Here is a 13,867-nt window from a genome sequence, read left to right as displayed (position 1 = left end):
GGCTTCGGAGTTGCTATTTCTCTCTGTAGAAGTCAATGAGGCGTTCAGGGCCTTGGCAAATACGCTCGAGTGACATCTTATCTAATTAATTGAATTTCAAAATTACTTCGTAAAATTATTGCGTGCCTAGACGGCGAGACGAAGCTATATCGTACATGAAGAACATATCGCTTCCAAGAATGGATGAGATCGGTTGAAGGAAGTCGCTTAATCAGAATATCACAAGTTGTGACTCTTTAGGCTCCTCTCCCCAAAGGTCACGACGCTTTGCTGGATCTCCGTCGTGACAGATATATGGATCTCTTGTTCCTCGGCCAAACCCTCTCCGTGTTTCACATTTGATTGCAAAATCTCTTCTTGACTTTGACCTTCCCGTGGACGTAGATGGCGATTTGTATATTTGAGCTCAAGGGGAACATAGCTGAGTCTTTCTGACTCCTTCCGAGTCGAACCTTTGAAGAGCCATGGAAATGCAAAGCTCAGCGGCCGGCGCATCATCGGGAGACAGGCACAGATTATTCCCATGTTGCATTCGACGAGAGTCCAGACTGAGCGAGGGATGAAGTCCCCTATATGGTATTTGTTAGCATCATTTCTTCAGGCTGAGGCTCCCCAGATACTTACAGCTCTGGTCTAGCCCAGTCGATGTTTGAGATACTGCAACCGTACGGAGGATACTAGTAATACAGACACTATCCATCATTCCCCCGGTCAGGCTCATGTCGTACAAAAAATGGAACAGTATAAACTCACAAAGCTCCAACACCAAAGACACAAAGCAATCCAATCCTGTCACGCTTCGAAAGCTTCAGGTGGCGAATTGGAGAAATGGGAAGAATGGCGATCAAAAAGTCTGTAACCGTATTGATTGCCGCAAATGCGTACCACCAGCTATCTTTATCCACGCATCGTTTGTTTGTGATATTTTTGTTCCAAGAAGCCTCGATCGGGATACACTGGAGTATTGTGACAAGGACCGATGCAATTGTCCATGCGGCAATAAAGACCAGATAAACCTTTCCGACACGCTGGAAGGTCTCTGTAATGAAGATCCGGAGGTAGAGAAGGACGATTGAGGCCTTTGTGAAGCCAAGTGCGATCTTATAGGGTGTCTGTGCGATAAAGAACCACTGCTGAAATATAAGCAACTCGAACGAGCGTTAATTGTCATAACCCACATACCATAAGGGCTGTATGTATACTATCTCCCATGTCCTTTTTATGCCTGCCATAACCATTCACCACGGCTGAGAGCAAAGGTCAGCGCCTGTCGGCTATCATTCATCGCTTTGTAGTCAAAAATCCAGACACTCTTTCAACTTACCCAAGTTGATAGCAACCGTTGTCATGACCGATGCCACCAGGGCGATCAAAAGAAAAAGATCATCCCAACCGAACTGTCTCAAGTGAACCCTTGTTGCTAGACGAATGGCAACAAAAATGGCCGCAATGAGCACCATTACCAGCGCGGTAATAAATAGTCCATAGCCCCGATCGGGGATGCCATCGATTGTTTGACCATAAAACACCATTCTTGGATACCATTGTTGTCAAGTCAGGACAAGTGGAGTTCTTGAAGATGGAGGTAAGAAAGACCATATTTTCTCCCTTTTGCGAGTTTTCAAGATCATTGAACTCTTGAAGGATTTTCCCGTGCTCGTATCTGCTTAGTTATTCGATGCGACTTTGGACGGACTCCGTGGGGGCCAAATGGAATTGTTATGAACATGAAACTGTATTAATAAACCTTCATTTTGTCATAACAGGCCGTCGATGGCTTCTACGGCTTCAATGGCCCCACTTGGTTTGTGAACCCTGTCCGCGCTAATTTAGATGCATTGATGGATTTCTCATGCCCCGATATTTTGTTCACTCTGTCCCCCTCGTCTTCTTTAACCCCGTATTTAATTGTGACTCTCTTTCAACAGGGAACCATGAAAGTAGCTTGGTTGGCCATCGCAGCGGTTGCTGTCGCGCAACAAGCTCATCTCGGATCAGAAGGAGTCATCCAGGGCCACAAGGCTGTACAGAACCCCAGTGTTACAGAATGGCTGGGGGTGCCTTACGCGCAGCCCCCGGTCGGCCAATTGCGATTCGCACCGCCTCAAGCATACACGCCTAGGGGTTTACATGTTGCCTCGGAATATGTAAGATCTCACCTTATCGTTCATACTTTATCTCTATGAACTTAATCCAATCCCCACCGCATTTTCACGAGCATGCGAGCCGCACAATCTGACATTAAGCTTTTATAGGGAAAGTGAGTGTTGTCCCGAGTAATTGATTGAATCCGTCCATGATTCATAGAGAAATATAGCCAGTGCATGTACTCGGTGTCAAAATTGGTCAACTATCCCGACAAAACTCCACAATTTGACAGCATTTTTGAGGCCTTCGCAGCTATCAACAACAACACCCAGAGCGAAGATTGCTTGACTCTGAACATTTGGTCAAAGCAAGACTCGAGTCGACTCAAGCCAGTCTATGTTCATTTCTACGGGGGCCGTATGTTTTTGTTTCGCTTTGCTGCTTGGCTTGCCATCGATCATTTTTTCTTCATCTCGGAGCATAGTTCTGACTTCTGGTACAGGATGGACAAGTGGCACGACTGATACTCTTTTCTACTACGGAGGCGGATTTGCTGACGCCGAAGATGTAATCGTCGTGACGGTCAACTACCGCATGAACATTTTCGGGTTCCCTGGATTACCGGGACACCCTCCTAACCTGGGCCTTCTGGATCAACGGTTGGCCGTTGAATGGGTTAAGCAGAATATTCGTGCATTCGGCGGCGACCCAGACCGCATCACCATATCTGGCCAGTCCTGTGGAAGTGCTTCCGTCGACTACTGGGCATATGCTTACCCTTCGAAGCCTCTTGTTGCCGGTCTGATCTCGCATTCTGGCACAGCTCTCAGCTTCCCAACCAACAACAAGACAACCGCAGCAAGTCATTGGTATGCAGTCTCTAGCCAGATAGGCTGCGGGTCTTCAGGGGATGTTCTGTCGTGCATGAGAAAGCAGAATGCTAGTGCCATTCTCGCTGCTGCTAGTGCTGTGAAAGTGCCAACTACAAACCCTGCGAGGAAGGCCCCGGCCTTCCAGCCTACTGTGGACGGCATTACTGTTTTCGAAAACTACACTCTTCTTTCGCAGCAAGGAAAATTTGCCCGCATTGTGAGTCGACTATTCTACAATTATACCCCGACGGGTTTGTATTGCAGCTAACCAGTTCTCTTCCCTATGCAGCCTTACTTGGTTGGACACAATGCAAACGAGGCTGGATTCTACAAAATTGCCGCCTACGCTCAGGGATCTATATTGACAGATCAGCAATGGGACGACTTCAATATGCAAACTTTCTTCTGTCCGTCTAACCTCGAAGCCGCAGACAGAAGCCGCCGACGCACTCCCGCCTGGCGATTCCAATACAACGCAGACTGGGACAATACCCGTCTTTACCCCACCAGTGGGGCATATCATGGTGTTGAATTTAACATGATCTTTGGAGAGTCTGCTGAGATCACTGGTATTGCCGAGTCTAATGCGCAGTGTCAGCTCCAGGACAAGATGCGCTCAGCTTGGGGGGCGTTTGTCGCTGATCCAGAACACGGGCTAAAAGATCTGGGGTGGCCAACATATAACCCAGCGGGTGAGTTCAAGCAAACTAAAGGAGTTGATTATTTTCTAACAGTTTTCAGCCTCGACACTTGCCGAAATAGGTCTCAACAATGACCCCAGCGTGTCTTTTGTGGGCACCAAGGACTCGGCGCAGCGATGTGCAACTCTCCTGGCGCAGCTGTAACCTTCTCAATCCAGGATCGCAGACAAGACTTCGCCAATCTATCCTAATAACATCCAAGACATTTTATCTACTGTATATTATTGCTATAAATGGAAAGTCTTGTTAGTCATTACATGTTGAATTCTCGAGGTACTATTTACATGCATGGCAAATGAGCGAGAGAGTCTTAGTTTCTGATCATACTTGGTTAAGACAAAAAAGATGTTCACTATCTGGCATCTATAACGCTCTATTAGCCATTTATAAGGTCATTTAAGGCCCTCAAAGATACCCTTTGGCCCATGCTTGTGCTGGGTTTGTGGTGGTACCCGCTCAGATGCGAGGCCAACCCAACATTCTATACCTATTACGGTCAAGATGATGCACAATATATGGAACACACTATATGAAATGAGTTATTATCGCGTTTTGAGTGTGGTCTTTCGAGGAGTCCGATTTTGACTTTTCTAGATGTTTTTTTACCGGGGTCGTGGAGTTCGAATTCCGTTGCCGTCGGCACGGCTATAAAGAGCATTTGCCGACCAATAAAATTCCCGAGGGTGCTTGAGCGCAAGAGCTCCCACAAGGTATGATGAATCTCTCCGAACAATCTACTGAGATGAATGCCTGGCAAATGGTTGGGCTGGTATCTTCATTTCCTGATATCAGTCAAGACAACAATGGCTGCAAAGTCTTACCAGGTTGTAAGACTCTTAGCATTCCCAGGTCAGAGAATACAGACCAGGCGAAAATGAACCGGCTATCAGATCTAAGTGATCAAGTCTTGGTATTCAAATACAGAGGATTCATGCATGCCGTTGATAATGTGTGTTGAGAACCGAACGCCGGCTTGGTTCTACTACTTACTTACTCTATCTAGCAATGCCCACACTCATCCTTCCCACTGAAGCAAGGCAATGTTTTCGACATCGAGGACCTTGAAAATCCGAATGGAGCGGGCATTAAGTGTTTCAGGCATGGATGGAAGTTTGATTTATTTACTGGAAATGGAGATCGTGGCAGCCACAGGCTTAATTTGTGGGACATGGAGCTAAGGGATCCTCCAACCCATGAGAATGGAGTTCCGACAAATTCAGACAAGGAGGTCTGGGTGAGGCGACCAACGCAATCACAATCTGAAAAATAATTCATTTTGAAAAAAAATAAAAATAAAAGTAAAAAAGGTCTTGGAACCGAGCAGGGTAGGCTCGAGCTTTATCTAGATGGCATGTATTTGTCCTCAAACACGCACAATTGCTGACTTGCGAATGATCTTGCCCGCTTGAATTGCTGCAACCTTCACAACCTTGATCCCACTTGGAAGCGAAAACTTTGTCTCGAAACCCTTCTTGTCGACATCACCCAGAATTTGGAGAGACCTGGAGTCAATACCAGCGTAGACTCTATATTTTTCAACGGCTGTGGCACCATTCCAGCTGACATATCCTCGCAGAGAGGATGATTTACCCGCACATTGTTTCAGATCATCATTTGCAACAGCTTTAGTGACCACCAAACTTGGTCTGGTTGACGGTGTTGCCTGCCACTGTTGCTTATAGACGCGATAGCTTTGACCAAGATCATATCCAGCAAATTGAGCTGACCACCGCACATCTCCCTTGGGGCCATACTCCTTGATATATGGCTCATCGCCGTACCCCATCAAGGTATTTCCATTGGGCAATGGGAAGAACGAGCCCTCTGCAGCAGATGAGACTGGGTATTGATGATCATAGAAATTAGTGACCAACTCAGGCGGATGCTCTGGGCTTGGAGGAAGTGTAAGGCGTAGCGTGAGGCCCTTGGAAGGAACCGTGCTGGTCGCTGTGTCAAGGTCGTTGGCAAACCAGCTAATAAGGGCCTGGGTAGATGAAACGTTGCGAAGACGCGCCATATGTTGCCAAGACTAAATCAATGATGGTTAGAGGAGGTCTCATAAAAATCGCGCTGTGAAATGTACTTACGAAGGTGATGTCGTTTGGCAAGCTCTCAAAGCTCCCACCGTCCTCTCCGTCAATGTACCAAACAACCTCTCCTTGGCGATTGACAAGGTAAGTGCGCCATAGGTGTCGTGAATTGATCAAATAATGATCATTCCACTTCTGAACGGAGTTGATATGGAACCAATCGAAGGGCGCAGTCTGGCTAGACGAGGAGTATTCTTCATGGGTTGAGTTGATGTCCAAGTGAGCCAAGGGGCTCCAAATAAAGACCGGCTCATTCGTAGCCAGATCGATCTCAACTGCGATAGAGTCATACACCCACCCGTCTTTCGGACCGCCAAGGGAGGTTAGATCAGCTTGGGTTGTATTATATGCCGTCACCAAGATAGTGTTGTCTTCGGTGATGAAAGACTCGTGCACATCCGCATCACAATCGGTCGTTGTGCCAGTTGGCATAGTCAGGTTCAGCCGAGGGCACACCGACTTGATCAGTTGGTACTGATCATCATAGATCTGCACCTTACCCCAGCCTCGGCCAGCATCGGCACCATATGCGGCCTTGCCTGTGCCAATCCAGAAGGTGATCACAGACTGATTACCCCAATACTGCTGTCGGAAATTGGAAGAGTCGCCCTCGGGCCCACCCCAAACAAGCTCATTGTCATGCGTCAGAATGAATGGCGATACTTGCTTCACACCTGTGCTGCCATCATTTTCCTGACCAATGAAGAGCAGGCCCGATGCTAGATCCTCGCCGGTACGATTAATTGTCAGGTACGGTGGCGTGATGTTGGAAGACTGATAGGTCTGCCAAGGCCAGATGTTGCTATCATGGTGGGTGACTTGGCGCCCGTTTGTGGCGCATAGAGTCGAGCTACCCGATCCGATGCCAATCGAGCGAGCAAGTGCCGGTGCTGGGGCTATAAACCACCCAACAGCAATGGTAGATAAGAAGTAATGCATTATTAGAGAAGACTTGAGCCATATCAAACATACTGGTACCCGGAATATTGCCCTTTTATATGCACCAGTATGTTATCTGAAGCTTGCGTTGATTCCCGAAAGAATTGCCATTTTGTATAAGCGAGCTGCACTAAACATGTTATCATCGCCATGATAGATGGCACCATCATTCTAGTAAGACTAAAATATCCAATGAGAAGGAAAATCTAAATTAGCCTTATAACGATTATCACGGTTAAATCTCCGGTGGCCTTCGGATGTTGGTTTTCTGGAGAGCATAAAAAATCATTGCGTGCTCGTTTGAAGTATTGCGCAATGACGGCACACAATCCTGGAGCTCGTGGAGCCTCGGAAAGCTTGTCAGAGGATAGATCGACATTGAAGAGCCCCACTCGGATGGCAGGAGTGCATATAATACTGGGTTATGAAGCCCGGATGAATGAAGCTGGCGGGTTTCAATTTGATGACCGTGAGAAGCCAGACCGACCCACCTGTCTGTGACTATGGCCAGTACGTAGACCAGATAGGCAAAGTCGACTAGCCTTCCCTGTTTGATCATAGCGCTTTCCTCGCCATTTGTTGATTGCCGAGCCGATCGCTAATTTCCCCCGTCACTGTTAGACTACGGTATATTCCCTGGGAAGCTTGAAGAGAGCAAAGAGCACGCAACGGCCGAAGAAACCCCCTGGGGTCAATGTTGAGTGAAAATGGCTAGTTCCTAGAAACGCTTGACATGGAGTTTTCTCGTCAAGCAAGGTACTATCAGACTTTCATCTTATCAGATCAGAGTTGGCAAAGAACTGACTAATGGAGATACCCTCCCATCGGCAGATTCCTTGTTTGCCCAGGCCCTGCGCCTAGATCTGTCGGCCTATCAGAGGCCTCTGCTTTCCCCTTTCCGTCCTGCTTCCTTAGAAATCTCTGCATTGGCCGATTAACTGATTTCCCCTTTTGATTCCTGCGCGTAGGCGTAGAAGACGCCGTCGTTAACTCTCAGAATGAAGATGCCGCAGCGCAGGAATAGATCAATAATGAATTGAGTGGATACTAGATTATCTCAACAAAGTTCCTAATACATTCGAAGCCGATCTATCAGACTCAGTACTTATGAAATGTAGCGTGTTTGAAGCGAGTATGACTCTAATATTTTAATCAAACTTCCGCTAGTGTTGACGTTGAATTTGATCATTACCTAGAGCTCACGTTGACCGTGTGGGGTAAATCCAATGCGTCCCGAATTGGCTAATCTGAAGATGTTCCCACTTCTGATGAGGCTAATGTATGGAACCGGGATTCAAGGCGCTTAAGTCGTCGATAAGTTTAATCTATGGCTAGCCAATGAAGCCCCTTCTGCCACATCTATCACGGTATAAGATCAAGGTAAAATGGCTCTTAAAACATGTTCATGTTTTGGATGTACCCCTTACTCCGCATTAGTTGGAGACGGCGAATGCAATTGCTAAGGGCAGCTGTTCCCATTACGTGAAAGGAAAAGGGTTTATGACCCACTTGACACCCAAAATGAGCGTTTCTCCGCACGCGCGCCTCCTCACGAACTTTTCTTTTCTCCTCATTGTTAGTAGTGGCGCTAGCGCAGGGCTGGTTTGAAGTCATAACCAATTTCTCATTTCTTTTTTCTCGTCAGATGGCTCGATAATACTATAGCTTTGGTTTCAACTTTTTATCATATACCGGCTCGGTAGCTACGTCCTGATGCCACAGTCGCGTCTTTCTCGCCTCCCGCCGTGGATCAGCCACTGGCTTGGATACCGTGCCGAAACTCCGAAACCACTCGCAACTTGGAAGGTCGCCGCATGGTCCTTCATTACTGCATTCTGCGGTCTTTCCGTAGTACAGGGCATCTTTAACTACTCGCATTATTTCACTTCGCGCCATGTGCCTGGCATTATCGCATCCTATGTGAGTTAGAAGAAAAAAAAACTCCTTGGTTGACTCACCGCGCCGCCTGCTTTAGACCCTTGATTGCTGACTGGTTCGATTAAAAATCTTTAGGGCGCATCAGCAGTTCTCGTCTTCGGTGCTATTGAAAGCCCACTTGCGCAGCCTCGGTCTTTAATTTTCGGCCACTTTTTCAGCGCCTTAATTGGTATCTGCGTCACCAAGCTATTCAGTTTGATGCCTGACCAAGAGCGTTTTGAGTCCCTGCGCTGGCTGGCAGCCTCATTGTCGACCGCCATCGCGATTGTTGTCATGCAGCTCACTGGGACCACTCACCCACCTGCTGGTGCTACCGCGCTGCTCCCAGCCACCAATGATGAAGTTTGGAACCTCTCATGGTACTATTTACCGGTTGTTCTGCTTTCTTCTACGATGCTCATGTGCTGTGCTCTGCTATTGAACAATAATATGCATCGGCGGTATCCAGTTTTTTGGTTTACGCCGCCTGCGCCGCCAAAGTCTGCACCTGCACCTCCACCAGGGCCTGCTCCGGGTGCACCATTGATGGTGGACCCAGCATCCTCAGACGAGAAGCTGCCTAAGGATTCTGTATAACGGTTTGAAGATGCGGCAATTACATGCATCCAACATCCTAAAAGTGGAAGATCATGCCTGGCCTCCCCTGGAATTAGCAGTCTATCTTTTTTTCTGGCTGTGACCACAGGTCAAGTACCGAAGAAAGATAATAAACTGGGTTGGTGGGATTATTAACCTTTGGGAAACGCGAGAAAGTACGCCGCGGCTTCGATCAACTGGGGTAAATCTCTGCGGGTTCACCGCGATAGCCACCGCGATGGCCACTACTTCTGGCGAATAACGTATCAGGGTACACGGTTACCTCTATAATTTTCTTGTCATATCGCGGCGATTCCCTTCTATATAGTTCCGGGTAATTACCAAAATCAAAACCAATTTTAAAATATTCTCTTCGAATTTATCACGATCGGATAGGGGAGGTCGTGAACATACACAGCAAACGCCGTACCGCTCAACTTATCCGCCATCCAGACCAGCTGGCCACAAATTGCTCCTGGTAACTCTACACCGATTAAATTTCAATTACCAATTACTAGAATCAGCTTTTTTCAAAATTTCTCTCTTTATGGGGTATTGTACAATCTGCAAGTGGTGCGATTCGTCACTGGCGCTTCTAGAACGTGGAGTGACCGATAATAACCGTTAAGCATGAGTCAGAGTGGAGTTTATATCGATTCTGACGAACTATGGCGATCAAATGTAGACTGACCGGTTCACTGATATAACAGTAGGATCATTATCGGCCTCAATTCTCCTATAGCCATGCTTGAAGCAACTTACCACAATGGCAAACAAGAAGCTAGCCACTTTTGCTCTCCACGCGGACAATGTTCCACAGGGGTCAGCTGTCGCCCCGCCGATTTATTTGAGTACTGCGTTCCATTACTTCAACATAGCGATTGATACGAGGATACGAGGCCTTCGGTTTGTTCAATTTCTTGCGGGATCAATCCATTCGGGTGAGTATCGGAGTTGCGCATGTAAATGATCTAAAACCGGACCTCCTTCGTGGATTCGAAGACTTAGTTAAGAGATAATACAGCCATAGTGCTGTTGACTACGTTTCTTGGTTTATAGGGGCTCTATCATCAGCATGGCTTGGATATTTCCATTTCGTATAAAGATTGTCAACTTTGGTCATGAATACGGACCTTGATATTACTGTGTGCTCTTTTCTCAGCCTCAAGCGTATCGAATCTCGAAATAAATGGAACTATGCGAATTTTACGAAAGTCTGGAGAGATAAAACGAAGCAGGTGCTGTTGACACTCTTAACCATACTAGTCTCTCTCCCATTTGTGCTTTCTTTCAAATCTCTTCCTTTCACCATCTTCTCTTCAACTTACAACTCCCAGAATACATACACCATCGAAGTCATATCAATATGGCAGCTTCGGCGCCACCTCCTGGCAAAGACAAGGGCAAGCAGCCCAAAATCGACTACGTTCCTCTAGAAGGAGTCGAAGATCTCGAGTACTACGAAAAAGGCGGATATCACCCCGTCAAAATCGGCGACATCCTGCATGAAAAATATCGCATCGTTCACAAACTCGGATTTGGAACATATGGAACCATCTGGCTGGCCGTTGATCAAACCTCGAGACAATTTGTCGCAATCAAAGTCGGTCGCGCTGAACACTCGAACCCACTCGAAGCGACTTCGATAAAAGGCCTCCAACATACTATCACCTTTGATACCAGTACGATCAGATCTGTGATTCCTCCGCTCTTGGACAACTTCGATATCGACGGACCTAACGGAAAGCATCCCTGCTATGTAACTACTGTCGGGGGAGCAAATCTATCGCTCGCAAAATTGAAGTGTCATCAGGGAGTGTTTCGCCTTGATGTTGCTCGAGCCATGGCAGCTCAACTGGTGATTGCTGTTGCACATGTCCATGAGAAGGAATATGTCCATGGTGATGTGAACTTGTCGAATGTCGTTCTCCGATTGCCCTTTGACATCAATAAGTTTTCCGTCGACGCCCTCTACGAGAAATTTGGGAAACCTATGCGCGTACCTGTTGTACGCGAGGATAGCAAAGAATTGACCCCTGCGGTTCCCTCAGAGTGCATCGAATCAGTCTGGATGGGAAAGACTAGCGACGAGATCAGACTTTCTGATGCCAAAATTATGCTCATCGACTTTGGAGAGTCCTACCAGCCCTCTTTAGAAGCACGGCACAACTCAATGGTCCCGCGTGCGTATCAGCCCCCGGAAGCTCTTCATGAGAAAGATCCACTCCTGAGTTTCCCTTCAGATATCTGGACTGTAGCATGCTCGCTGTGGGACATAGTCGCCTGGTTCCCGTTGTTTGAGAGCTATTTCTCAAAGGAGACTGAAAATATCACAGCTGAACAAGTTTCCGTTTTGGGAAAATTGCCTCCAGGATGGTGGTCTTATTGGGGAAGGAAGTATGAAATTCGACGTCGACAATTCGACAAAGATTGCAAAACAAAGCATCCGGAGGAATATCCGGATATGGAAACACGATTTGATGAAGCGGCGCAAAAGCCTCGACGAGCTAGGGGGTGGGAAGCAATGGCCGATGGGGAGAAGAAAGCTTTCCTCTTGATGATTCGATCGATGCTGAAGTACCGCCCCGAGGAGCGCGCCACTGCAAAGAAGGTTCTGGAATCGGAGTGGATGAAGCGATGGGCGATTCCTGAATATGACAAGATCCGGGAACACTAGGGGCCAAAGAAGAAAGTCAGGTTCGCCGAACAGAATTGAGGTTTCGCGGTGGTGAGACAGGCGCGCGAAGTTAGGCAGGATCTACGGCTTAGCATTTATGTGATAGAGTTGATGTAGAAATTTGAACGATTCTAAAAATTTCTTGTGCTAAATTGTAGCTATATATGGTACCATCCCCGCGGGTCAAGGACTTGCATCTCGTTGATAACACAGAAATCCCCGGGCTCTCTGTTATCTGGAGTCAGGTTGGCCCAACGGGCTACTTGATTGTGGATTGATCTATCTTTGAAGCCAGGAAACGTCGTCCAGCGACGTATCCTGTTTAACCACAATCCTTGTAGGATTGTTTTGGGAGTCAGCCAATTCAATATAGGGTTCACAGCCACATAGGCAGCAGTGTTATAGCCAACACGCACAAGAGGGTTGAGATAGACTCCGTGTTGTGTTGAGAGTGGATTGTCTGCATGGATGAGACAGCATTCAGAGGCTTCGAGGTGCGAAGATGCCAGGGAATCAGGAATACCCCGGAAGCGAAGGGGTGGGTTCGCCAGGAAAGGTGCAGCAGGCATTGCGACTGCATGAACATTAGCTATGACTCGGAAAACAAGTCGATTTTAAAAATACATACCCATGCCGTTCCAGCAACTCTTCACTGGTACGGGCAGCAAGTTCTTCATAGCATAATGTGATGGAAATGCGCGGAAGAATGGCCAAGTAGGCATGACGGCCTCATGGCCGTGGGCATCTCGGAGAGCAAATGTGTCATAATAGTAGGGTGGTTTCGAGAAATCCAATGAACATGCCGCAGCATAGTCTCCATCATTGGTATCAAGGAGTTCAAAGACATCGTTTGACTAGATTTTGGTTAAGCTCGTTAGTATCGTTTCCAGGAATCTCCACTTGGATTGGGTCCTACCTACTGTGAACACAACGTCATTGAGAAACAGTATCTTATCAAAATGTATTCCTTGCTTCGCTAGCTCATGCAACGGTTCCAGACTGTAATTTCGCACTCGCGAGAGATATGGAATCCGCCTGAGCTCCTTTTCCCCTCTCGGCGTCATAACCCAACCCTCGCCCTCCGGAGGGGCGGCTATTTCATCCGCGTGTGTGGTGTCTGACATGGTGATATTCCGTGGTACATTGAGGCGATCCAGTTCCGCATCAAGGTCGACCAACGCGCCTTTAGTATTGTCATAACTGCCACTTTCGTAGATGCTGATATATACGTTCTCCGGCCCCAATTTCCATGAAAGCTCTGTGATCGCTTTGCTCAGGTGGCTTCGTAGAATGAATTCATTATTCCAATTGACCATCGCAATATATATCCTTTCATGGCGGCGGGGTTGTTCGCGGTAGATGATGTCCGTTTGGGAGATGCGGCGGAGGATCAGGTGGAGTTCGACAAGATTCCAGGCTATGAAGAGGATGAGTAGCGAGCGGACGATACGATTTCGAATCAATGTCCGGCGGAAAGATCGCGGATAGGTGGTTAAGAGATTCTTCATAAGGAGCGGACGTCGCAAAATGCGGCAGCGTGGTCAGTGGACAGCTGGACGGCGAGAGGCTCAAGATGTGGAGTGGAATTGCATATTGTAGTGGATTTCTGGTCGGATATGGCCGGAAAGAAGAATGAGGAGAAGAAAGGGATGATGCTTTGTGCCTAGAATTTGCCCAGACATCCAAGACTCGAGTGGGTTGGCGTGTCAAAGGCAGCGCAATTCAAGGGGGCAAATTCCAAGGTTGAAAGAAGCCCTTCATACTTCCGACGACTAATCGAGGGAGATCGCCTGTGATGAGATCAGATCTACGGTACAGAGCTGATGGCTGCCGATCCGTGATTCCTGTCACTTCATGTGCTTTAAACTGATGCTCACGATGATAATTAATATTCTCTATAAAACGGCCTAACAGAAATGCGAAATATTGGTCTCAAAACAACAATTAACACAAATGGGGTTGAAAAATCAAGGGGTAAAGACTCGC

General features: G+C 47.3%; 6 protein-coding genes across 6 annotated transcripts; 3 read left to right on the top strand and 3 right to left on the bottom strand.

The window, feature by feature from the left end:
* Nucleotides 1-219: 219 nt before the first annotated feature.
* Nucleotides 220-1,532, bottom strand: N7473_003940 (uncharacterized protein; the record flags this gene model as incomplete). Its single annotated transcript, XM_057149880.1, has 5 exons — nucleotides 220-569; nucleotides 625-692; nucleotides 754-1,130; nucleotides 1,183-1,247; nucleotides 1,325-1,532. The coding sequence occupies 5 exons, from the start codon at nucleotides 1,530-1,532 to the stop codon at nucleotides 220-222; spliced, it is 1,068 nt and encodes a 355-aa protein (XP_057013534.1).
* Nucleotides 1,533-1,766: 234 nt separating this feature from the next.
* N7473_003939 (CAZyme family CE10) lies at nucleotides 1,767-3,952 on the top strand (the record flags this gene model as incomplete). The annotated part of the gene is made up of 5 exons (XM_057149879.1): nucleotides 1,767-2,147; nucleotides 2,322-2,505; nucleotides 2,591-3,177; nucleotides 3,250-3,652; nucleotides 3,702-3,952. Coding segments are annotated over 5 exons (1,659 nt in total), but the record flags the coding sequence as incomplete, so codon positions are not given.
* A 1,072-nt stretch (nucleotides 3,953-5,024) lies between these two features.
* On the bottom strand, nucleotides 5,025-6,690 carry N7473_003938 (arylsulfotransferase family protein; the record flags this gene model as incomplete). Its single annotated transcript, XM_057149878.1, has 2 exons — nucleotides 5,025-5,690; nucleotides 5,749-6,690. 2 exons carry the CDS (start codon nucleotides 6,688-6,690, stop codon nucleotides 5,025-5,027), a joined length of 1,608 nt encoding a protein of 535 aa, XP_057013532.1.
* Nucleotides 6,691-8,403: 1,713 nt separating this feature from the next.
* Nucleotides 8,404-9,204, top strand: N7473_003937 (HPP family protein; the record flags this gene model as incomplete). The annotated part of the gene is made up of 2 exons (XM_057149877.1): nucleotides 8,404-8,610; nucleotides 8,704-9,204. 2 exons carry the CDS (start codon nucleotides 8,404-8,406, stop codon nucleotides 9,202-9,204), a joined length of 708 nt encoding a protein of 235 aa, XP_057013531.1.
* Nucleotides 9,205-10,570: 1,366 nt separating this feature from the next.
* N7473_003936 (uncharacterized protein) lies at nucleotides 10,571-11,881 on the top strand (the record flags this gene model as incomplete). The annotated part of the gene is made up of 1 exon (XM_057149876.1): nucleotides 10,571-11,881. The coding sequence occupies one exon, from the start codon at nucleotides 10,571-10,573 to the stop codon at nucleotides 11,879-11,881; it is 1,311 nt and encodes a 436-aa protein (XP_057013530.1).
* Nucleotides 11,882-12,039: 158 nt separating this feature from the next.
* N7473_003935 (glycosyltransferase family 69 protein) lies at nucleotides 12,040-13,389 on the bottom strand (the record flags this gene model as incomplete). The annotated part of the gene is made up of 3 exons (XM_057149875.1): nucleotides 12,040-12,455; nucleotides 12,510-12,735; nucleotides 12,802-13,389. The coding sequence occupies 3 exons, from the start codon at nucleotides 13,387-13,389 to the stop codon at nucleotides 12,040-12,042; spliced, it is 1,230 nt and encodes a 409-aa protein (XP_057013529.1).
* Nucleotides 13,390-13,867: the final 478 nt, after the last annotated feature.

Source organism: Penicillium subrubescens, assembly GCF_028828155.1.
Source record: "Penicillium subrubescens strain IBT 31985 chromosome Unknown utg000002l_segment0_segment0, whole genome shotgun sequence".
NCBI lineage: Eukaryota > Fungi > Ascomycota > Eurotiomycetes > Eurotiales > Aspergillaceae > Penicillium > Penicillium subrubescens.
The sequence above is the reverse complement of the archived record's forward strand: the minus strand, read 5'-3'. Positions and strand labels throughout refer to the sequence as shown.